Raw genomic sequence first — 23592 nt, forward strand, 5'->3', positions numbered from 1 at the left:
TGGATATTAGTGGGTATCCAAGATATCTGGATTTGACGCAAATATACAAGAGTCGGTGCGTAGGGTCTTCTCTGTGATTTATGTCTCGGAACACTTGTCCTTCAAACCACATATGCATCTCCTCTAAATGCTCGCTATAAGCCATCAAAAAGACCGATCAACAAAGCCGCGCGCACTTGCCAGTATACCGGACGCGGCCTCTTCTGGCTGCTGTAGTACCTACTGTTCAGATGCGGATGGCCACCATTCCCAACGCAACATCGATGTGACCGATGTATCACTGCGGCGTCAGGACGCGATTCCAAGCGGTAGTCTAGTGTGTTGGATGGTCCATCTCGATGCTGTCACTCTGACACGAGGTTACCTACCGCTATTCGCGGAATCCACCACATCTTGGGCAACTCCACTGGCTTCAACTACCACCACCGGTTAATCATGAACCTCCGACAGAGTCGCACAAACCATGGTGGCTCTGTCATCCCCATATATTCATAGAAGTCGCTCGTATACACTCGCTGCCGTTCAGGCGTTCGATCTCCCTCTTTGTTACTCACGTCCGCCAACCCTGGGCACGGGCTGTGTACAATAGCGGATTTCAAAGCAACTAGGTGCGCAGCGATTGGAAGTCTGGCTACTAACCCTATGTGTGATTGTCGGTTTGCGGCTGCTGGTCGCCGCGAGAAAACGGTGTGACTAATACGTCGTACCATGGCGAAGTAAATCCGCCGACTGCGGAGTCTTCCGTCAGTGCTAAGGCTACGTTTCCGCCGGCCCTTCGTCGTCTGCGGCACCCTTCCAGAATCTGACTCGGCCTCAGGTTGCGTATATGGTCATAGCGCTTCACCACTTCCAGATGTTCAAGAAAATACTCAGAATGCCTTTCCTATTGGTGTTCCTCGGCGCTTAGCCAAGCCATGGCCTGGCATCGACTTTTCTGCACGACATTCGACAATGAGAAGACTTCCAGTTCGTGATTTCAACTCCAATTATGCGGAAAAGATTCAAATGGAGTTAGACATACTTAAACCCCAAGCATAATACCACGGGTCCGGACCTTCCCGCCTGTGGCGACGGACGCCGAATCGGAGTGAACAACCGGATGGAACTCGAATCCCAAGCTTACCGACGGTGGATAGCTCTCCTAATCCCATCCTGTTCAGTTATCCGTTCAACCTCATGTCCACTTACTCGGACGTCAGGATGCAACTCTGCCGTCACTGCCAGGTTCTCTCATCCTATGGGGTCGCTTCCACAGATGCAACCCCTAGCTGTTCCATGTTCTGACCCTTATATGATTTATGTTCTGACCTTAAAATATCGAGGCAGCATCCGGCATCGTGAAGACAAGCGGTGGAGTTTGAATCAAATTATTGACTGACCTGACATCAACGTTGTTTCTTCAGTTCACTGCAGACCTACTGCGCGTCACTATTTCCAGGTCTCATGCCTGTAGGATTTTCCCTCCGCGATCTGCTGGTGAGCAGGCCTGTTTATACACATTTTGTTTTCTCCTGTAAGCCTTTACACTTTGCCATCGCCATTTCACGTAGTCGTTTCCTCTCCAGCTTACGCCGGTCTGTCCTCTTTTGCGCTTCTGAGACAATGACAGATAACTGAATTCTGCCACATTGATCAGCGTACTTCTCCAATCCCGATTGGCTCGATCTCCCGGCACCGGAGTCGTGCGCTTGCTCCGATGCAGTCCGAAATATGGCAACCTCGCTCGGCCCCTCCGACTGGTGCCCTGGTCGCTCTAGGTCCGTACTATCATACTTATATGGGTAAAGAAGCTAGGAAGTACTACATATACACATAACGTTGTTATTCGTGTCTGTAGCCTGTGGTTTCTAGCTTTACTCTTCGTGCAGCACGAGGTTTCGCTTTAGACATCGAAGTATGATCATGGATGCCTTCGTACAGTAACTTCCAGGAATGGCACGAGCGGTGGCTTATTGCATCTTGATACCAAGGATTGATGTGCTTCTGCGTGTCTACTTCATCATGTAGGCCGTTTCATGGATATTTTCTTCCGGATGCTGGGCGCACATGGAACACGAGGTTACAGCATCGCCTTCTGCTGCCCCGCATAATCCTGCATAATCGCTTGCAGCAGGCTCCTGCGACCTCGAGAAGAAGGTACTGTGTAACACAGCGATGTACTATTGTCATAATGAATAGAATACGTCGTCGGGTCTTCCCAGTAGTCCCTTGACTTTTATCGCTCTGCCTCGGGGCCAAGTCACGATAGGAGTCCGTCATCTCGTGGTCACCCAAGCTAACATTAGGACAACGTGCGAACAGGGGAATATGGAGTACCCCTGATGTTAGAACCCGGAATCCAAGGACGACGCACAACGAAGGCCGCGATCTAAATGATCTAGAGCCTGGGCGGCACATACAATTCACGTAACTAGGTATAGAATTTGTGAAAGAAGAATCAATGCTGGAGGTGGAGTAGATGTGTGTATAAATATGCGGTGATAGGCTACAGAACATGAATAGCTGAAGACTCCGGAAATGGATATATACAATCGGGCACTAGGCCAAGGGGTGTTATGGCCGAAGGGTTGTACGCTAGTATTGAATGCAATGACTCGAAAGCGGGCGGCGATGATACACAAGATGCTGTTCTATGAGAAATGCTGTGGTGCTATCGTTAAGAATCGTGGCTCGTCATACAGATGAGACGTAACGACGGGTATAACAGGAAACTAGTTCGACCGAGCCATCAAGGTCAACTGACCGAGCGGGAAGGTTCCTCCAGGGTCGATAACGCCTCCCGCAGTTGAAGCCGGAGACGAGGAGGCAGAGCGTGTACCATAGCCAGGTGGAAAGGTCGAGAAGGGCGCGCCACAACTAGATGGGGTGGCGGAATTCGCAAGGGGAGGAATGGATCGATGCTGTCCAGGAAGAGACACATCACGGAGACCTCCCAGGCTCGGGGAGAAGAAACTCGACTGATCCCCACCGGCAGACGGCTGCCCCGGCCATAAACCCCGCACCGGATTCGGGTCTGTTCCTTTAGACGCGGCTAGTTCCATATACGCCCGGAGATCCGATGGCTGGCCGGAGAGACCATGGCAATTGCAACGGTCGCCGGCGGCACTAGCACAAGCGGCTAGATGGGTGAACGATGCCAGGCGCTGGTTGGATTGGGGGACTACGGTGGGCCTTGTTCCCCACCGTGACCCAAGGCCGTCTAGAAGTAGATCGACATTATCGGGATTGCTGTGTGCGCTTTGACTGATGCTAGGTAACGATGGCGAATACGACATGCTCGGGAGTGATGAGTCGTGGCCATGGCTGGATACTGTTTGTAAACGCCCGTCGAATGAATGACGGTGTAACGATGGGGAAGAGGACATAGCTTGAGGGTAGTGTTGTCGTCCGAGAGTAGGCATGCCCATAGTGCTATCTCTGTATCGAGAATCCTCGTACCCGGACGGAGAGATCGCTATTCTTGAGTCGAAGTCCATGGCTAAAGTGGGTGGCAACTGTAATTCTTCTGAGGACGGAGGCGAAGCGGTAGGAAGTGAGGCGGGTGACATCGTCAACCCCGAGCTGGACCGGGGGGAATCAAACGAAAGCGACGGCGAAGCCTCCGAGGGGTACCTTTGCATCGGAATAAATTGATCCGTGCTCATCCCGTTGCCTTGCCAAGAGGCACGGCGACCTAAAGGGTATGGTGAGAGACGTTACGCACACTAGTTCGGACCGCTCGTACCAAAGTCAAAGGGAGACCGTAGCGGACTACCATTTGACATGAACTGAGTTCCGGATGCTAGGGAGTCTAACTCGTACTACCAATAGTTAATACAAATGGCATGCTATGATATTGAGAACTTACCTTAGACGGTTTCCTGTCAACGTCCTCTTCGGAATCCCGGCCGTGGGACGACGCAAGCAGAACAGGTGTCGAAGAGTCTGCAGACGCTGCGGAATTGGTTGAGCGTCGAGAGACTCGTGTCAGGCTTTGGTACCGATTGCGACAATGCACCGCAGGTCGCCCTGGCAGCATGGTGGAGATTACGTTCCACCTTTTGCCATGAATTCGCCACGCGTCCATCAGCGTTTGGTCTTCCAGTGCAGACCACGGTCGTCTCGAAATGGACGGATCGAGCTTTTCCCTCCACCGCTTGGCACATTGGTCGTCAGTGCGACCTTCAATTTGCCGTGCCACTTTCCACCACTGCAAGCCGTGCTCCTTAATCGCCTCCTTGAGCTTCGCGTCCTCGGCCGCCGTCCATCGCCCTTTCCGCAGCTGCGGATCTAATGAGTGAATCCATCGTTTTCTGCAACTCTTATTCGAGCGACCTACGACGCGCGGGATTAACACACGAGTCACGACGGCGAAGTCGATGGAGGGGACACTACGCACCGGGGAGGCGCTCTGATATCTTCTGCCAACTATTCTTTGTCCCGACTGGCCGAGTGCCATGCCGTCAGCACCACTAAGGACAGGCCAAGGGGATTAGCTTACATTGAGCCACAGCTGCTCTAAGGATCTCATCTTCTTGAGGAGTCCATTTCTTTTCTGGTTTCGAGGTGGAGGGCATATTCGCGGAGGACATGCTCGAGAGCGGTTAGTGGATTCACTACACTAACAGCCATGTTTTTATGGCATACGCGCCGTGCCTTCTTGACACTCAGTCCGCCGGCAGTGGCTGAATCGCCGTTTGCCGTAACTGTCACCTGGCCGCCCACCTAAAATGGAGGGGTCAGGCTCATCAGAGAGATCATGCTTCGGATCATGACAAACATTATGACAAACTGTTACCAGGCTGCAGGGCCTTTCTCACTGTCCAGATCTCTGTCGTTGAAGTCCACCACTCGTGCACGCCGTCGCCGACCGGTTCACAGCTTTCGTATATTTTGAATCGAAACGCTCTTGCTCGACCTCGATGGCGCTGTGTTAGTAGCAACAAGCGCGGCTTTCACTACCCCGACAGGTGATCAATCAGTCGGTCTCACCGACGCCGAATACGCGTCGCGCCTGATGATCTGCGCTTCTATCGGAGTGAGCGCGAGAAGCGCTGCATACCATCGACCGCTAGAGATACATTACAAGCCATATACCGGTAGACATGGGAATATGACTAGGTATGTAATATGACTAGGTATGTTCGTGACGTTACTGCAAAGATACCTGACTCACGTTCCGAGGCTAGACGTATACAACATCTGTAATCAGTTGTAGACGTTTCGAATGCCGAACGCTGGTAGTTCAGACTTCCGGGAGTGTAACCCGAATTGACAAACGGCGGGCGCCCTGGCTGAGCCCGACGCTCGACAAGAACAGCAAAGAACCTGATGGATCCACGTGATGTGGATGAGTGCAAGATCTGGATCGGCTTCTTAGAAGACCGACCGCGAAACAATGTTCATCTTCAGGCACCTCGTTCGGGCTGACCGCCGCGGGGTTTGAGCCGAGCCAGACTATGGAGCCCATGTGTAAGGTATAGCTTGTTTGAGTCCCCTCGCCACTGACATATCTAATTTTCTCTGCTGTTCAGTCTGGCATCCATGCTCACGAATGCCAGGTAAGTAGGTCCAGCGGTGGCAACTACGGTTATGACGACTACATTCACATAAATATCTCTCGTATCATCTAGTTTATCAATTGTCGCTGCCGACACGGCCGTTATTCGCATGTTCTGGGCACCGTGTCAGCCTTGCGCCTCATGATAGCGATGGGTGCGAAACCATCAAAACACGCCCGATATTGCCTCTCTCCTGCGGCCTTCCCAGTCAGCTGTTCGCGCAGCTCGAGGACTCAAATATCGTCGACTTGTCGACTCTGGAGATGCCATCACCGACAGCTCGTGCCGCTTGACAGGTACACGACCACGGTGCACCATGACGTCTACTGTTATGTATAGGCACACGAATACGACGCCATGAGAATTGTGGTCTTCCTGTCAAGCAGTCCCATCGTTCGTAGGTATGGGCTCTAGTATCAGACAATGTGATATGTCATCGCGGTGCGTTGTTAGCTGCCTCCTTCCGACTTACGAGCATTACTCCGCTGACATACATATCTCTGAGGTGGGACTACAAGCCTATCCACACGCAAGCACTTCATTTCAGAGGACGCCAGTTCCCCCACCCCCGGAGGCCGCTGGCGTACCGCAGTTAGCAATTCAAGCGGGCGACCATTACGAGTCCCAAGCAAGCTTGGAATACTTCCTCGTAGAGATATACACGTCCTATACGTTCAGTCTCCCCCAGCATGTTATTGGGTCTTATGCTAAGGATCAGGCTTCATAAGCGAAGGGTTACCCACGTGACCACATCGTTACTAACACGAGCGCTATCTAGCACAATGCAGTCGTGCAAAAGGCATAGTTCATCTAGGGGCGCGCCCACTAGCCGACGGGTGATCGTGGTTAACCAGCTACCTTTCCCGATGCATGCACTCGTCTTAAAGTTGAGTATTCTCCAGAACCTTCGGAGATAATTGTTGCCCTTCAGGTGCTTTCTAGGCCACAAGACATTGTTTACACGTGTGGGAGTGTCGATCGTCTTGAGTAATAGAGAGGTACTTTCTATACATGTACTATCATTGGACCAGTAGTGAATAATTTGAACTGCTCACTGGTTAAGTCATCTTCCTCTGATTGTTTGTACCCCAAAATTGGTGTGGATGGTTCAGATACCATTCTACACCCTCTGTAAATTTCTCAGATTTTTCCAGTGGGTGTGGAGGCTGTACGGCGTAAGGGGACGGGAAGTGAATAAGATGTCACATGTGTCACAATAGAGCTGTGGCGGGGCAGCAGTCACGCTCTGTCACGTTTAGACCTCGGACATGCAAGACAGTTTTAAATCCTGAGCGATGACCACTCCTCCGTTCCATATACAAACTTGGACATGGCATATGCAGATATCCATCATTACAGGAAAAAATTGCCGAAGGTATAGGGTAGCCACGAAGTCCCCAGTGCACAAAAGGGACGGGAAGTGAATAATTATTCACTACTGGTCCAATGATAGTAATCCTGACACTGTTCACTTTGCTTCAGCGATGGTATCAGTCTGCTGCCGAAAGAGTCTTTGCGGGGGAGGCCGCACCGCGGACCGCACAATGTAGTGCTCCCGGCCCACCTCAATCACCGATTTATTTTTGGACGCATCATTTCTTTGGTGGCCTCATTCGAGGAATTGTATTCTTGACGGGCCGTTTGATGGTACCAAGGACCCACCTGCCTAGATTTTCGACATGGCCTCCGGACTCGTAGCGATCGTGATCATTGTTCGTCAGTACGCTCTTTTATTTGAGCGATTAGTACGTGTCGCATCAAGAGTCCACCACCTCCGTTCCCAGACGCGTAATCCGTTTCCCAACCGTCGATGAAGGTGAGTAAAATGCGTGGTCGAGCTGTGAAGATATCATTTGTCCTCCTTCGAACCGGTTATCATATTCGGTCGGCCGATATGAGTCTGGACTGAGTTATATCTTCATCTCCAGTATTCCGGCAGCGTTGATTCACGACCGAGACTAGATATAAAATCAAAGTGTTCCGAATGCATTGCTAGTGCGTTGGCGACCGCCATCTCTTCGGTGGTGTGCCCGAACACCATCAGCGCTCTCCGAAAATTCAGCAGTCGCTCCGAAGGATGCAAATGCAAGGGCGTACGTCTCCCCGAAATCATTTTGCTTGCTAACCCTCTCCACCTTGTCATGATCTTACTACTAAGTGGAGGACTACGCCGCAATATACAAGGCTCCAGAGGCAACGCCGCGATCAGCAAGATTACTCACGGGCGTGCGGACAAACTCCTCCACTCAGTCATCCCCATGCCGCCTATTCCCGGCTGCGCACAATAATATCGCCGGGGAAAGCAATGGCTTCGACCGCTTAGTCAGCGTCTAATAGATGAGGATTAGGACTCGCTTTGGACCTCTGGACATGCTTCATACTGGGTACTTTGGGTCTGCAAAGACATGTCGGTCTTAATTTTCTGGCGCCATCTTCCGCCGTTAGGTTCATCTTTTTCGATCTTGCCTGCCGATGCAAACGCCCGGTTCATGCTCTGACTCTGCTCCTTTGTTCCATTGGGCGACTCGTGTGTCGTGCATAGTCTCGCTATCACGACATCACGAAGAATCCTCCTCGGTCGAGTTACCGCTTCCCATCTTACCTGCGGGCAGTCTATCCTGCCACTCCGCTTCCTTGCTCTATTTTCTTCTCGTCGGCCACCCACGCTATTGCTATAGCGACAGCTCTCCCGGTAAGTCTTTTCGGGACCCCGGTAGCCACGCCGTCATCTATGAAGTAAATCTTGGGCGAGCGTACGAGATGGGGGCTCATGCGCGTACATGGATCATGATTATGGGCCGCGGCTTGCTCAACTTCGATGCATGGCTCCGCTATCCCATTTATGTGACCGGCTTGCCAGTCGAATCGCCCGTCGAGCCTAGGTCTTGTCATGCAATCCGTCGTGTCTGTGTCATGTTACCCTCCCGAACGTTCTGGAGCCAGGACCGGACACTTGCAAGCGCTCGAGATTTCGACTAGAACGCTAGGAATCAGCACAGGAGCGCTCTTACCAAGGCCGTCTATCCCACACTCGAGCCCACAATCCCGACCCTGTCGGTTAGGCACACCCGCGGAACTCTGGCATCCACTTGCCCACTCTGACCTGTATGACGTCCGTACAAGCGCACTCCATTTGTCTCCCCAGGCCGGCTGTTTGGCTCGCTATCGGGGTCTATCCGTGGCCGAACAATAGCGTTTGACTGATTGGCTCCCGTCTGCTCTAGACGCGCTGCTCATACTATACTATATCACATTGTCCATGTGTCTAGAAGTTCATTATCCCCCCCCCTAGATCTATCCATCCAGTGACGCAACGGCAAGCTATCCCTTCTCCTGTTTGCGTCTTCCATGGCCTCCTGCTAAACGGTGCAGATCTACTTGCCAGTGACGCAACGACTTCTCTGCATACCTGCTCGTTTGATCGCGGCCACTGGATTCGACTTTACCAGGTTCGTTCCAGTACCGGCACAGCGAAGGTCGGTAGACGGGTGCTGACGACATTGTTATTACCCCGGACGACGGAGACCAATGGAAGAGGTTGAATTCTACCGGTGCAGATCCTGTAGCGCAAAGGCACAGCACGCAGGCCGAACTGCGCGCAGTGCCCGTATTTGTATCCATGGGCGTTGTCCTGCGGACTACGCTTCAGATTACAGACAGTGATGCTATACAATAGCTCACCGCCATCCCCATTCTATTCTGTATACTCCTAACTCTTGGAATTCGAAGAACGCGAGACTTCGCGGCGAGCGCTGACCGTCCTGGAACGAGGCACGGCCACAGGGACAACTGGCAAGCCCGACGCCGACATGTGGACGGCCGCCCATGTTCTTGACTTGCATACTTGATTCTTGACGGGTGACTCACCTCGGGCATACGACGATCTCCATATGCAGTGTCGACCCTATTACAGGGTGCGTGCAACAGCGGGCGTTACCGTCCGCGCCAAACGTCGGGTTTCGCCCCATTAGGGCGGCGTGTGCATCCTTCCCGCATTGTCCAGGCTCTCGCGATTTCAAGAATTCCCGTCATTGGCAAGCCGTGCTGTCATTCCGAAGGGTCTCTCGCGAGCATAACGAGGTGATCTTCGCTCTTCTGTTCTCGTCCCACGGGCTTCTACGCTACGCAGACCATTATCCAGACCGACCTGCTACTTCCCTGCACTTCCCTGTCCGAAGCTTCATTTTTGTCTCGCCTGGGATCTAGACGACGTCAGGGAGAGAGGGGTGCGAAGTCCGTCTACGAAGTGGGTATGTGCACGAGTGATCAGAGGACGACATGCCCTTCGACGCTTCCCTCGAGGTCACGGGCGTATCATGCGAGCAGCTTGTTGAGGTCGCGGAGATGAATTCTGGGTTGGGTGCTGCTTGGCATGACGCGGGTGTGCACCGACGCGTGGAATCGACTTTGCAATTGTGAGAGGCAGAATGGGATAGCTCGGCTCCGACCGTGAGCATGTTGCCATTTGGTTAGTTCGCCGGGCACACCACATTGCCTTGCACCTGGGCTCTTGCTTGCGCGCTGATGGCCGGAAACTCAGATGGATGCTTATCTATATGTAATATGTTGGCTCTACACGTCGAAGAGGTTCTTTCGTCGAATATGTTCTCCATGGAGAGGTCCTCCTCGAGGAGGGGAAACGCGCGGGGGGAGAAGTGAGCGCCGACCTGGCCTGGAAGAGGATGAGCTCATCACCTAGTCAACCTGACTGCGACTGGCTGATAGACTGCTGGTGCACGTAAATAACTCGATGAAACCATGCCGGTCGGCGGCCGCAATTGTGTTTTCCGTGATCAAACGTTGTTGCGTGTATAATTGGACAGATATTATTTCGAGACTTCCAGGTGGGATGATGGCCGGACGCTTGGCTGCTGTACTGCCTAAACTGAACGGTAACTGTAGGCGTCAGTGAGCCGACGCTTCCGCTTCCTCGTCGCGGATGGGGCTTGGGATGCGTGGGGAGTCCGTCGTTACCCGAGCGCAGTCGCCGACACCACGGCGTCGGGCGGGCTGTCTGCGGCGCTGAAAGGACGTTCGCCATCGTTTGTCATGGTGAGCAAGGCATTGCTGACGACGGCTGGCGCTGATGACAGATGGCCCTTGGAGGACGCCCACGTCGCGGTGGCTGTCGCGCTATTTTCCCTCGCTATCAGATTAGATACATTTCGTGACGTCGCGGCCCGGAACTATTTCGGGATCAGCTCGGCCGATGGGTGCCGAGGGATATCGTGTGCCTTTCTGGCCGATCGCATCTGGGCCATGGTCCTCTTATTAATCTAATCAGATAATTCAGCTGCTGAGTCTGACCATCTGATTCGAGCTTCTCACTGAACACACAAACCACCTTCACCTCTATATTTGACCGCTCAAAGACCGCGTCTGCGCGAGCATGCACTTCTAATACGACCTGGGGGACACGGACTTAGAGTATGTCTTTAATTATTTTATTGCAGAATATCACCTGAATATTTCCTGCGCAGAGCAATTCACGCTTGCTAAATTTTTGGAAAGGTATGGGCGGAACGGCCGATGGTTGTGGCGTTGCCTTATATCTCCTGACCAGCCCTGATTCTGCTACATCCAGGACCGCGAAGACCCTCCACGACGCCAGCACCGGGGTGAGGAATTCGATATTATATATCCTCTTGACGCACGAAGCCATATTCCCCATGTCATTTGCGCAGAAGTCAGAGAAGAAATGGACGGAGGAGGAAGACGACATCCTCAGAGCTGCCGTAGCAGAGTACGGTAGTAAGCTTTACACTTGGTATCACCCGGACCCCGCTGCTCACCAGTCCGTTTGCTCCGTTGCGCAGAAGGGGCCAAGATCAACTGGCAGAAGATATCGGACTGCCTCCCTGGTACGCAGCCCGTCTGCTCCTTTTGCACTTGAGTGCTCACTCAATCGCCCCAGGTCGCTCAAATAAGAGCTGCCGCAAGCGCTGGATCCACTCGCTCGACCCATCCTTGCGCAAGGGCCGCTGGACGTCCAACGAAGACGCGGTCCTCCTCGACGCTGTCTCGCAGCACGGCCAGAACTGGTCAAAGGTTGCGCGGCACGTCGAGGGCCGTACGGACGACCAGTGCGCCAAGCGCTGGCGCGAGAACCTCGACCCGGCCATCTCGCGTGAGCCGTGGACGCAGGAGGAGGATAAGATACTCCTGGAAGCGCTGCGGGTGCACGGACAAAAGTGGAACACTATCAGCACGTTGCTGCCGGGGCGTGCGTCGGTGCACTGTCGGAATCGGTATAGTCGACTGAGGAGGGCGAGGGATACGCAAGCACCGGGGGAGTCGAGGACGTCGTCGCCTGGCGAGGGTGATGTCGAGCAGGCGTCTTCGTCTTCTTACCCCACTCCGGTGCGTTGGCTTCGGTATTCGGTTGATAGAGTTTGGATTAACGTTGTCGTTTCCACATTCGTAGCCCGATAACAGAAACAGGCACCTGCCCGACGAGTTGTTGCGTCTGAGCGTCGACACTGCCGGCGCTTCGACGTCGCGCAGCGCCGCTCAAGGTCCGATGGCGAGCTCGTCTGCGGAACGCCGTGGTGGAAGCGCTATGTCCCCGCTATCGCCTTCATCAATGTACGACCCCCGATCCTCCCTCTCCCTCTCCCCGACGACGCCGACCTCCCCGCACCAACCTCCTCGGCATCCACATTCCCATCCGCACCAACCCCATCCACAGCAGCCCCAGCCGGTGAACAACCACCCGGAGCTCTCCCACCGCCTTCTCGAGGCGTTCTTCAACGACCCCGCGAACCGCAACCGCGAGGGCCGGTGGTACCCCGCGCAGCCGGGCGACGAGGTGTTCCTCTTCAGCACGACCGAGGAGGAGGAGTTTATGCGGAACATCCAGCGCGGGGGCCTCGCGCCCGCGCATCCCACCCACACTCACGCCCAGCAAAGCATGAACGTGAATATGCCCTCGAGCTACGTGCCGAACCCGAGCAACCGGGGATACGACGCGGGGCGGGGGTACATGGCGGGGTACCAGCTCGAGAGCGCGGAGATGGGTGGGATGCCCGTGCCGGACTTCTTCCCGATGGGGACCAGCCAGATGCCTCAGCAATATCCCTCTTCCTCCTCCGTGCCGCATGGCCAACCGCAGTTCGACCCGCACCGCTATCAGCCTCCAAGTCAAGGCCAAAGCCAAATGCCGCAGCCATCCTGGCAGCCGCACGCAAATTACCCACCGCAGCAGCAACTCCAGCAGCAGCAGCAGTTCGAGATGCCTGCCCTCGACTCGTCGAACGAGGCGCTCAACCTCGCGACGCTGTCCGCCTGGCTCTCGATGACGCTCCCGCCCGAGCCCGTCGACACCACCCCCGAGGTGAGCGGGTCGACGTCGCCCGGGTCGAGCGAGACATTTGAGAGCAGCCCGAGTTCGGGGGACGAGGATGGGTACTCGACGGTGCATGGGCGGTGATATGTGTGGTGGGCGAAAACGGGCCGGGGCTGGATTGTGTTGAATGTGCGAGGCCCAGAAAAGTATTTATGTTGGAGAGGCTCTGGTTTACTCTAGGTATTATTATTTCATGGCATCATCGATCATCTCTTGCGGTGCGATGTCGCATGCGTGGCTCGGTATCATATACGAATGCTATGGTATGTCGAGTATAGCATGTCCTAGTTCACTCCCTTCGATTAGCGGTATTGGATAACTCCTCGCTCTGACTTAGGGTGCGCAAATGAGTGTATTGGGCACTTCGTACACATATCGTCGTACCGGACGTGTAAGGCCCTTCCCAGTGCCGCCCGAGGCCCTTCAATCAACGCTGAAGGACACACCTCGTGTATGCCGAAACCACCCAAACGTATATATTGCCGAGTGCACTCGTCGGAAGTGTCTAAAACACTGCATTGCATGGCCAAAGACGCTCCTCGTAAGTGCCCAAAGTATTGCAACGTCATGCTAAACGCACTCTTCGCGAAGCACCTCGAAGTAACGCCAAACGCGCTCCTGATGAGTGCCCAGAGCACTTCAAAGTAATGCTAAACCCCCTCCTGGCGAGCGCCCAAAGCACCGCAATGTAGTGCCAGACGTGCTCGTTTTGTGTGTCTAACACACTTCAACCCAACGCCAAATCTTCTCCTTGTAAGTACCCACATAGTGCTAGACGCACTACCGGTGAGTGTCCAAAACGTAGTGCCAGACGCGCCCATTCTTAGTGACACTTCAACCTAGTGCCAAATGTACTCGTCGTAAGTGCCTAAAGCACAAAGCCTGCAAGCACTTCACCTAGTACGGAGGCACTCGTCACAAGTGCTTTGACCCCTGTCATTGAATGTCTTGTGCACTAATACTTGCCACCATAGAGAAGTGGACAACGCACTATTCAGCGAAAGACGAGTGCCTTCAGTACCCACCGCAATAGGTCACATCCCATATAAACCGGGAACAGAGATGCTGACTCACAGGAGCCTCACACCAACGCCGCTCAAGACTGTCGGGAATATTCGAGATAATAAGATGAGAAGCAGTGTATCAAACGAGAAAAGCATCCAAAGAGCACGGTGTCCTGTGCACAAACGAGTCACGCGGACTGCCACCGGTGAATGAGCTGGCGCATCACGCTATCCATGCTACAAGACAGATCATCTAGCACGCTCCTCAAACAAGGATGGATAACACATGGAAGACACGGGACTCACAACGTACGATGCTTGCGTCTACAAGGGACTCGACCTTTGTCTGCTAAGACGACTGGCACCCAGCAGGTTGCCCCGGGTTACATATTCTTTTTCTCGTACGAAAGCCTCACAGCGTACCGCCGGCGCCGTAGCAGTGCTCGAGGCGACGAGCAGCACTCGTCCGTCTAGGCGACCGCAAAAACCGCCTAGTAGTCCCTGGCTTTCGCCAGATGAGAGGACGACTACCGCAAGTAAGGCGTCACACCCCTATCCACCGACGTCGATGGGGAGAGTCTCCCGTGTGTCAAGCAGGGCTCCTTCAGGGATCGAACCGCGTCACAGTCGGGTCGCCGTGCACGGCAATGATGCAAGTCGAGCGCCTATCCCACCAACTCGTCTCGACGGGCGCATGTACTCACCGAATCTGGTCAAACCGGCGCATACACCCACTTCATGAGAAGCATGTCCCCCGGAGCGAAGAACCTCCATTGCTAACTGGATCACGGAGCTGACATCGTGAGATATGGTGACACTACATCCTAAGATACATCAATCACACTTGAAATGTGACGGTCGTACCTACCATCTGTTCCGCGGTCCCCTTGGGACTCCATCAGGTACATGTATTTTAAGAACGCGGCTTGCGGGGCGTTGTGCTCGCCGTTACGGGTTTTTTAGCATATATGCGCACAGAGATCGCATGTCTGCAGCTGGCTAAATCCCCCGCCTAATTTCCCGCCGTCTGGTAGGCAGCAATGAGAAAACCTGCCTCTCATTTGATTAGAGTAACGGAACCCAAGGTCTTGTTGCTGATGCCTTGAAGCAGTGCTACAAAGCAGGCGGAAAGTCATAGAGCATACACAGTCAATAAAACACCAGGCTGTTGCATCAGAAACGGAGACTAAAGAGAAAGCGAGAGGGCGAGGAGTAGACTAAGGCTGTGACGGAGTGACATCTCATTGGTCACGTGCTACGCGTCTCGCCTTTTCCGCAGCGCGTAGTCACCGTCCGCGGCTGGTTCCGTACCTTCCCCAGCGATAATTCCCGAATCCCAGCTTTGATATATTACGACTAACATAGTATGGTATATACGAGTAGGGATGCTAATTGATGATTGTATGATACACATGAGTGGGGTGTTATCGATCGTCTACCGTATCATACAACCGCAGGCATTCTTGACACTTGCCTCGACCTCATAACTCATCCTCCAGCGCATCCCTAACCACCCGCCCTATCCCCTCAGGATCCTCAAACATGTAATGATGCCCCGTATCCACATCCACCCACTTCACCTTCCTGCCCTCCCGCGCCTTCAGCGCATCGTACACATTCTGGCTAAACCTCCGCAGCGGGTCCTCCCTCCCAAACACAACCACCGTGTCCGCAGGCCACACCCGCCACTCAAAGCTCACGCGCTCCTCGCACACCCTCGCGACGCCCTCCGCGTCATGCGCCGTCTTCTCCTCGTCGATTCTTGCGAGCACCGCCGGGTCGTCCCGGGCTCGCTGCCCGAGCCAGTCCTTCGACACGTCCACGAGCGCGCCGAGCCCCTTCTCGCGGATGAGCGCCGCGTTCTCGCGCTCGCGCCGCGGCGGGACGGGCGCGTGGCCGAGGAGCACGAGCCGGCGCACGGCGGCAGGATATTCTGCCGCGAAGTGCATCGCTATCAAGCACCCGCCCGAGTGCGCGACGACGTCGACCTGCTGCGTCTCGTCCAAACCCAGCTGCGCGAGGATTTGGGGAATCTGCGACGCGAGGAAGGCGGTGGTGGGCGCGTCGCGCGAGACGGGCGTCCGGCCGTGCCCATAGTAGTCGTACGCGATGCGCGTGCGCGCAGGGAGGGCGGCGGTGATGGGCGTCCAGAGCTTAGTGGAGGAGAAGAGGCCGTGGATGAGGAGCACCGGCGGGCCGGACGGGGGTGCGGTCGCTTCGTGGACTTCGGCGTAGACGTCCGCGCCCGAGGGGAGGCGGAGCATCGGCATCGTGTAGACGGGGCTGGTGAAGGCAATACTTGGGGGCGCATATATCGACGTACGACTTCCGACTTCGGGCCCGACGGTCTCCTCAAGTGCGGAGGACACGGCGGGCGTGAGTCGGTGTGAGTCATTTCGTACGTCCATCAGCGAGTGCTCCCTCCTGGTCAGCGCAGCGTGATCGGATGCTTTGAGCTAGTCTCGAGAGCAGTGAGCTTGCATCGGGAGGACACGGCGCGGACGCAGCTCGCTGAGTTATTTCGCAGATCCCCATCGGGACGTGCATATGTCCGCGACGCTATATATAAAACCACATTCAATCGCGCATTTGATCATCAGCCAGCGTGTATTTACCGCTCGCGATCTGCGGTTCAGTTCAGTTGTGAATTGCTCATGCGGCAAATCTGAGATCACTCACATTCACCGTACAACAGTACCGTACATACCACAAATTGTACCATCTCCATTTGTGAGGAGTTACGAGACTGGGACTTGACCCTGCAGCCGTCGAGTCGGTGGAAAACGCGAACCCGAAGGAACCTCGACACGGTCGCAGTCGGCGCCGATGGCACTTCCGATAATACGGAGGTGGGGTATCGACCCGGTTCATGCCTGCACAATGTCGAAATGTGAGCGAAGCAGCTCGCGGACTGCTGACCTAGAGAGGAATGCTCATCGAATATTCGCAGCAAGAACGGCAGTAGGTGTTGTACATACACAAGCGTAACCGAGACGGAGCAACCGAGGAATCGCTAACCCTGAGCCCCATATACCCAACCCCATCTCACAACCCCCCCTCCAACGCCTCCCTAATCACCCCCGCCGTCCCCTCTGGGTCCTCCAACGCAAAATAATGCCCACACTCCATCTCACAAAGCCTCACCCGCCCCTCGCCCTCGCCCCTCTTCCGCAACTCCTCCCAAACCGTGACATTCCTGAACGGATCCTCCCGCCCCATGACCACCACCACGTCCCCGGCGAACGCACGAAACTCGAACTTCGCGAGCGCCGCGCACACGCGCGTGACGCCCTCGGGGTCGTGCGCGGCCTTCTCCGCGTCGAGGGCGGCTAGAATGCGGGGGTCCGCGCGCGCGCGCTGCCCGAGGAAGGACTTCCACCTCTCGACGACGCCCGCGAGGCCTTCGCGCGTGCGGAGGAGCTGCGCGTTCGCGAGCAGGGCGGCGCGCGGGATCGGCAGGGGCGCGTGGCCCATCAGGACGAGGCGGCGGATAGTGACCCGGTGCGACGAGGCCAGGTGCATCGCGATGAGGCACCCGCCCGAGTGCGCGACCACGTCGACTGCGGTGCCGGGCGCGTATCCCAGCTGCGCGAGGATCTGCGGGATCTCGGCGGCGAGTGAGGCGAGCGTGGGGGCGGCGCTCGCGGGCGTGCGCCCGTGCGCGTCGTAGTCGTAGAGGATGCGCGTGCGATGCGGGAGATGCGCGAGGACGGGGTGGTAGAACCTGGAGGACTCGAGGAGGCCGTGGATGAAGACGACCGGGACGTCGTCGGGAGAGGCGGGGGATGGTGGGTGGACCTCGACGTGGATTTCTTGGCCGGAGGGGAGCTGCATGCTTGCTGGTCGTGATAACCGCGATCGTGCCGGGCGGTCAGCGCAGCATACAGACCCTTATATATCTACGAGGTCATCATTGCCGACGAAAATCGACTTGACGCCAGAAAGGTGCATCTCTGACTTGGAGGACGCTTTCGGGATACGAACAAACTCCAAGCCGAGCGTCCACGTCGACCTACAGCATGTGTCACAGCGGGGAATATTTCGCCATTCGCATGCGTGTACTTTCCAGAAGTTCATCCCGGAGAGTTCTAGCGTCATGAATTCTATGGAGTCAGTTGCTAGACAAGACCCGGCAAACAAGTGAGGTGCGGACAGTGGATCACTGGATGGACGCGATTAGTTGCCTACCACGTGACGTCATTCAGCTGAGGCCGCTCGCGTGTTTCAACTGTTTTATTGCTGTTGCCATAAAAGTTTGCGGCACGGCATTTTCCACTGAGTTGCGCGCGCGCGACTTGTAATTGCGTGCATAAGGGTGCTCAACTTTGTCGTTCTGTATCTCGTGAACCGCTCTAACATTTTCAATAATTCTGGTTGCGTCTTGATCTACTCGACGACGGCTAAGTGCTCATGTCAAGAGATCTGCGAAACCCCGACATCTCTACATCTCATTCTGGGTGCCCGCTCGTCTCGACTTTTTCGTCTATATCTCGTCAACCGCGCAACCGTTCCGCGCCGGACCTTTTCATGCCCAATTGTGGAGATAATCTGAAAGTGCCCCAGTTAATGAGAAGGAGAGGCAGGGATGCAAAGTATGGTACACAACATATGGGAGTTGGAGTTCGGGGGAACTGGGATACTAGCATGAGTTGTAACTTCCCCGTACTGTGTACTTCCAGACTGAAGTAGTCACAGAGCATGTATTGCATGCCTGTCTCCATCCCCCAAGTGTCTTATGTCTTTCCTGGAAATGCCCTTTGTTTTTGAGAAAAATAGCTGAGGGTATATTAGCCGGCTCAGAGCCAGCAAAGGCCCACCTCCTTCTCTTGCTCATCATATGCTATGTCTATTAGCATCTGCATAATGGGAAATACATGTGAAAAGCAGCGCAGGCAGATGAAGAGTAATACAATGAAAGGACAAACACAAGGGAGAATGAAGAAGGCACCACCGGTTGAGTAGCCTAAACCTAAACATCCAAAGCAGTACCAAAGCCCGGGCCTGTAAACCTGAAGCTTAGGTTGCCAGTCAATAGTCAAGCACCCGAATCAAGACACCAGCCACAGGCTACTGTCAATACAGGACGAGAGCCAAGTCCGAGTCGGAACCTCACCGAAGAGTCCATTGCTATGGCACTGCTCAACCTCGTGAGCAGCTCGATCTCCACTGCAGTGGCAGGCTCACATGTTCCGACGCACGAGGAGTAGCAGAGGCCCATATGGTAGCGAAAGCAGGCTCGTAGCTGATCATCACTCACGAGCCAACCTAGTCACCTATGGGTTTGAGTCCACATGCACTTCTTATGTGATGCACAGTTACCTTCTTTCTAGTTTGACTGAGTCTCCTGAGGACTCGGGCAATCATACTCTTGGCAATGTGTTTACCGTGCACCTGTGCGAGACGGGTCTGTAGCTCATCCAACTAGTGGTTGCAATTCTGCTCAATACACGCTTGAGTAAACATTTCATCCGTCATGGTAAGAACCAGTCGCAATTGGCACACCTGTTCATCCTCACTCAATGCAATCCTCCCAATAAATTATGGGACGCATATCACGTGCACTGCGCGGGCCGGTGATAACCGGCTTCTGCAAGGGTAGTTGGGCGACATATATGCATTGCTACATGTACTTCTGTTGAGTTTGTAGTGTAATGGTTGTGCGTTCGTCTCGTGGAAGCAGAATTGTGATATATCGTGGGTTCGAACCTAATTAGTGCCTTTTGATCCTCCTTTTGGCTTGTGCTCGTGGTCTCCTGCTTTTAGATGCTGTTTCGACGCTCTGCCAGCTCAAACTCTAAATATTAATGTTGTCATCAGGTAATGCTTTCACCCGGAAATTCCATTGTCTAATGAGCATCCACTGCTACGTGGCGCACATTCAACCATTTGAAGTCTGAACCCTGACACCAGCAAGGCATAAATATGAGCTTGCCTACTAAGTTTGCTTCATTAAAGCCTCTTTCCTGAGTGATGAAAGACCCTGCTCCCCTATTAGACTTTAAGTAGTGCATACTTGGAGTGGCAGCTATAAGTAGTATAAGACACAATCATGATATCAAATTTCTGACATTATTACTGCGTATACAATAGCAGTGGGCTGCCTATAGCACATGGGGAGCCCCTTGAAATAGCCTTTCGCCTCTCAATTTGCGGTCGGACGCAGTTGTGGCACCTTCGATGCACGTGCCGAATGCGTGGAAAGGGGTCACGTGACTTGCGTCCCGTAACTTATTGGGAGGATTGCATTCAGTGTTCATCCTCTTCTGTGATCACCCGAGGCATCCCAGTCCGTCTCCCTAATTCATCACTACACCATATTCCCATCTCCTGGAATCTATCCCTTATAATCTCTATCTGTCTCTCACTAACCCCAGTATATGCAGCGATCCAGCCCTTCCCCAGCGAAGGTATATTCGCACAATGGCATGGCATCGGTCTTCAGAGACCTTCTTACCATTCATCGGGTCACAGACATGACAGGCACAGCTTGTGAGAGTTGTGCTGCACCTGCGCGTAACGATTCTATCGAGGTATGAAAAGGTCCGGCGCGGAACGGTTGCGCGGTTGACGAGATATAGACGAAAAAGTCGAGACGAGCGGGCACCCAGAATGAGATGTAGAGATGTCGGGGTTTCGCAGATCTCTTGACATGAGCACTTAGCCGTCGTCGAGTAGATCAAGACGCAACCAGAATTATTGAAAATGTTAGAGCGGTTCACGAGATACAGAACGACAAAGTTGAGCACCCTTATGCACGCAATTACAAGTCGCGCGCGCGCAACTCAATGGAAAATGCCGTGCCGCAAACTTTTATGGCAACAGCAATAATTGCTTCGGGCCGGGTACTCGAAATCGCAGAGGAGAGCGTACAATATCGATATCCGTCGATGCCATTCCTTTGCCGGTACGTACACGTCCACATACATGCCTTGCTCAACTGGTTTTCTTAGCCGTGCAGATACATAGCAGCCGCGCGGATATTATCCCGGACTAGGATGCAATTGGGGGGGGGGGGGCAGGCCATGGCAGACTTCAGTCCCAGTCAAAACCTGCTCTTTTGCCCCCATTTACTAATCTTTCCCACCCTTTGCCACCCTTTGTCGCGAGGTTAAAGGGTGTTAAAGGAAATCTGCCGTTTAAAGGGGATTTTCCCTTTTCACAGCCTTTGCGTGCCTTTATGATTATGCGTCGGATATCATAGCAAAGGCTTGGTAAAAGACCTCAATAGTTTTCAATGTATAGTTTCGCACCAAATGCCAGGCTCACACAGCAATTCTGCCGTTTATTGACTTACAAAGGGTAGCAATACTATCTAAATGCTTCTAAAGGTTGGTAAACGGGGGCAAAACAGCAGGTTTTGACTGGGCTTCAGTCCCGAGGACTCTCATATGATGTAGACAACCTTTTACAACATACAACCATCCATTAGTTTATCCGAGTCCTTGAAATATGATAATAGTATACAAAACGCGAAACCAGAACTTCGCACCAAAACACATCATTCCACCTTCGTCGCCTCAACCGTATGCTCCCACACCTTCTTCACTGCCTCCTCGCTCCCGAAGTACTTGTCCTTCCCGATGTCCACGCCGTGCGGGTCGCGCCGGTACACGCCGCCCTTCTGCGCACCCTGGAGCAGCCCGTAGAGCAGGTAGTGCCCCGCCTCCTCCGGGGAGCGCGTGAGCGCCGCGGCGAGCGGGTACAGCGCGTACTGCATGATAGATTTGCCGGGGATGTCGGAGTGCTTGAGGATGTTGGTGTTGACGGCGCCCGGGTGCTGGTGGGTAAAGCCGATGTCGGGATTTTGTTCGTGGAAGGCCTGGGGAAGGTCAACACCCCGTGTCAGCCAAAATACATAGGGAGCCAAGATAGATGCGCACCTCGAGCATGAGGTCGTTGTAAGTGTTTGTGGTCTTCGCCGCGTTCCCCAGCGTATAGTTCTTCTTCACCCCGAGATCGTTGAGATCAATGGGTCCGCCCCGCCCTGCGCCCAGAATCGTCATGACGCTCGCATCCTCCCCCTTCTCCTTCGCCTTCCGCAACAGGGGCATCAAGTCGTGGATGAACTTCCACCGCGCGTAATAATGCAGCGCCATCTTCTTATCCAAGCCCTCCTCCGTCTCCGTCCGCCCGCTCATCGTCACAATGCCCGGCGAGACAGACAAGAAATTCAGCTTCTCCAGCCGCTCCAGGAGCTCCGTCGTCGTTCGGTGGACGTTCTTCATCAAGCTCACATCGCACTCGACGAACTCGTGCTTCCATGCCGAAGACGAGGCGGGGGGCTTGGGGAAGGACGCGATGGTCGCCTCGCCCGCGGCGCGGTTGCGCCCACAGACGATGATGTGCGCGTTGCCGTTCGTGACGCACGCGAAGGCCTTCGCGCAGGCCTGCCCGACGCCGGAGGTGCCGCCGACAAAGAGCGCGACCGGGACGTAGGCGGGCTTGTACGCTGCGTTGGCGGCGCGGACCTGTGCAAGGGAGGGCATAGTGGGGTCGGGGGAGGGGAGCGCCAGTTAGTGACAGTAGACAATAAAGACGAGGGCACCCACCGCACGGGCACGCCGGACGCGTAGGCACTGAGACAAGGGAGATCTGAGATGCGGAGGCACGCTGTGGCGGTGCTGCGGCCGTAAAATCCCCATATTTAGCCAAAGAACAAATAAGGATCCACAACTTTGTGGCGGAGTGGGCCATAGAACTAGTATTGGGACCCGTAGCCTTGCCACTGGAGTCCACTGTCCTGTTTTAGTTATTTGTGAGCAAGTAACATAAAGTCTCCATGTGTTTTCTACACCTTTGTGACTCCTATTTACCATAGACAATGCGGTGTCGGTCCTGACTCTCAGTCGGTGACACTTGCCTGCCGCTTCCCTCAGCCAGAACCCATGTCACCATGCTTGCTTGAAATCATTAAGAGCCCGTTGTGCATTATACAAAGCCCCATCCATGGGTTTAGCTTAAGATAGATGTAGATAACCCGGGTATATGATTTTTCAAATAATTCTCCTGCCCCAATTCCATTTAGTTCTTGTCCACATTCCCATTCTACAGCTGGAGCGTGAGTACTCTACTTAAATACTTGTGAATATTCCCCGGTCTGCCATCAGCAGACCATGTGGGCAAGTGCTGCTCCCTGCGGCCACTGAGGTCCATGCCTATCACATCCCCCATCCCCATCCCCATTCCTGTCCCCGTCCCCGCCCCCATTCCGTTCCTATTACCGTTCCCACCCATTTCCGAAGCCCCAGGGAGCCTAGTTTATTTCTTGGTATATTGATGCCTCTTCCCTGCCTGAATGTGATCACACCTGTCTTTCCCCTCCCCCACCATCTTTTCTCATCTTTTCTTTTTATCTTTCATCTGCTCCTTGGTCCTTGGTTCAGACATGTATTTTGATAGCTGACTCGCTATGAATGGTTGTCCCTTGTTATTATTCTTTCACACCTTGTTGCTGACAATGTTGATGTCTAGCTCGTAAGCGGACCTGCACACTACATTTGTTCCCTCGACTTTGTCTTGGCCTCTACGATTGCTATTTATTGGCTGGTTGCAATAATGATGCATGCCTTGACTGGTGAATTGCTGCCTTGGTTCATCTTCCAAGCCATGCAACTACTGCTCGCCAATGCCAGTCGTAGCAGCCAGCTGGCTTTGAAATGTGTTGATTGGTGGTGTGGGACCCAGAGCAGATGTACTTCTGCTT

General features: G+C 54.2%; 6 protein-coding genes across 6 annotated transcripts; 2 read left to right on the forward strand and 4 right to left on the reverse strand.

Moving 5' to 3' along the window:
• Window positions 1-3790: 3790 nt before the first annotated feature.
• GLOTRDRAFT_48219 (uncharacterized protein) lies at window positions 3791-4556 on the reverse strand (the record flags this gene model as incomplete). Its single annotated transcript, XM_007871396.1, has 3 exons — window positions 3791-4314; window positions 4379-4423; window positions 4481-4556. The coding sequence occupies 3 exons, from the start codon at window positions 4554-4556 to the stop codon at window positions 3791-3793; spliced, it is 645 nt and encodes a 214-aa protein (XP_007869587.1).
• A 6323-nt stretch (window positions 4557-10879) lies between these two features.
• Window positions 10880-11291, forward strand: GLOTRDRAFT_140742 (uncharacterized protein; the record flags this gene model as incomplete). The annotated part of the gene is made up of 3 exons (XM_007871447.1): window positions 10880-10967; window positions 11021-11051; window positions 11125-11291. Coding segments are annotated over 3 exons (157 nt in total), but the record flags the coding sequence as incomplete, so codon positions are not given.
• Window positions 11210-11972, forward strand: GLOTRDRAFT_48068 (uncharacterized protein; the record flags this gene model as incomplete). The annotated part of the gene is made up of 2 exons (XM_007871382.1): window positions 11210-11307; window positions 11435-11972. The coding sequence occupies 2 exons, from the start codon at window positions 11210-11212 to the stop codon at window positions 11970-11972; spliced, it is 636 nt and encodes a 211-aa protein (XP_007869573.1).
• A 3245-nt stretch (window positions 11973-15217) lies between these two features.
• On the reverse strand, window positions 15218-16163 carry GLOTRDRAFT_112291 (alpha/beta-hydrolase). The gene has a single exon (XM_007871448.1). It carries the CDS (start codon window positions 16157-16159, stop codon window positions 15371-15373), a length of 789 nt encoding a protein of 262 aa, XP_007869639.1. The 5' UTR covers window positions 16160-16163; the 3' UTR covers window positions 15218-15370.
• Window positions 16164-16866: 703 nt separating this feature from the next.
• On the reverse strand, window positions 16867-17723 carry GLOTRDRAFT_122960 (alpha/beta-hydrolase; the record flags this gene model as incomplete). The annotated part of the gene is made up of 1 exon (XM_007871449.1): window positions 16867-17723. The coding sequence occupies one exon, from the start codon at window positions 17721-17723 to the stop codon at window positions 16935-16937; it is 789 nt and encodes a 262-aa protein (XP_007869640.1). The 3' UTR covers window positions 16867-16934.
• Window positions 17724-21166: 3443 nt separating this feature from the next.
• Window positions 21167-22402, reverse strand: GLOTRDRAFT_65310 (NAD P-binding protein). Its single transcript, XM_007871450.1, has 2 exons — window positions 21770-22402; window positions 21167-21708 (listed from the first exon to the last, which is right to left on the reverse strand). The coding sequence occupies exons 1-2, from the start codon at window positions 22373-22375 to the stop codon at window positions 21388-21390; spliced, it is 927 nt and encodes a 308-aa protein (XP_007869641.1). The 5' UTR covers window positions 22376-22402; the 3' UTR covers window positions 21167-21387.
• Between the last annotated feature and the right edge of the window lie 1190 nt (window positions 22403-23592).

This window comes from Gloeophyllum trabeum (assembly GCF_000344685.1).
Source record: "Gloeophyllum trabeum ATCC 11539 unplaced genomic scaffold GLOTRscaffold_00014, whole genome shotgun sequence".
NCBI classification, from domain to species: Eukaryota; Fungi; Basidiomycota; class Agaricomycetes; order Gloeophyllales; family Gloeophyllaceae; genus Gloeophyllum; species Gloeophyllum trabeum.

What these genes read in the sequence shown, in the direction of transcription:
- GLOTRDRAFT_112291 (XM_007871448.1), bottom strand. Translation starts at nt 16,159, where the DNA reads ATGCCGATGCTCCGCCTCCCCTCGGGCGCGGACGTCTACGCCGAAGTC.
- GLOTRDRAFT_65310 (XM_007871450.1), bottom strand. Translation starts at nt 22,375, where the DNA reads ATGCCCTCCCTTGCACAGGTCCGCGCCGCCAACGCAGCGTACAAGCCC. An exon ending in ACAACGACCTCATGCTCGAG is followed by an intron (nt 21,709 to 21,769) that starts GTGCGCATCTAT and finishes GACCTTCCCCAG; the next exon opens with GCCTTCCACGAACAAAATCC.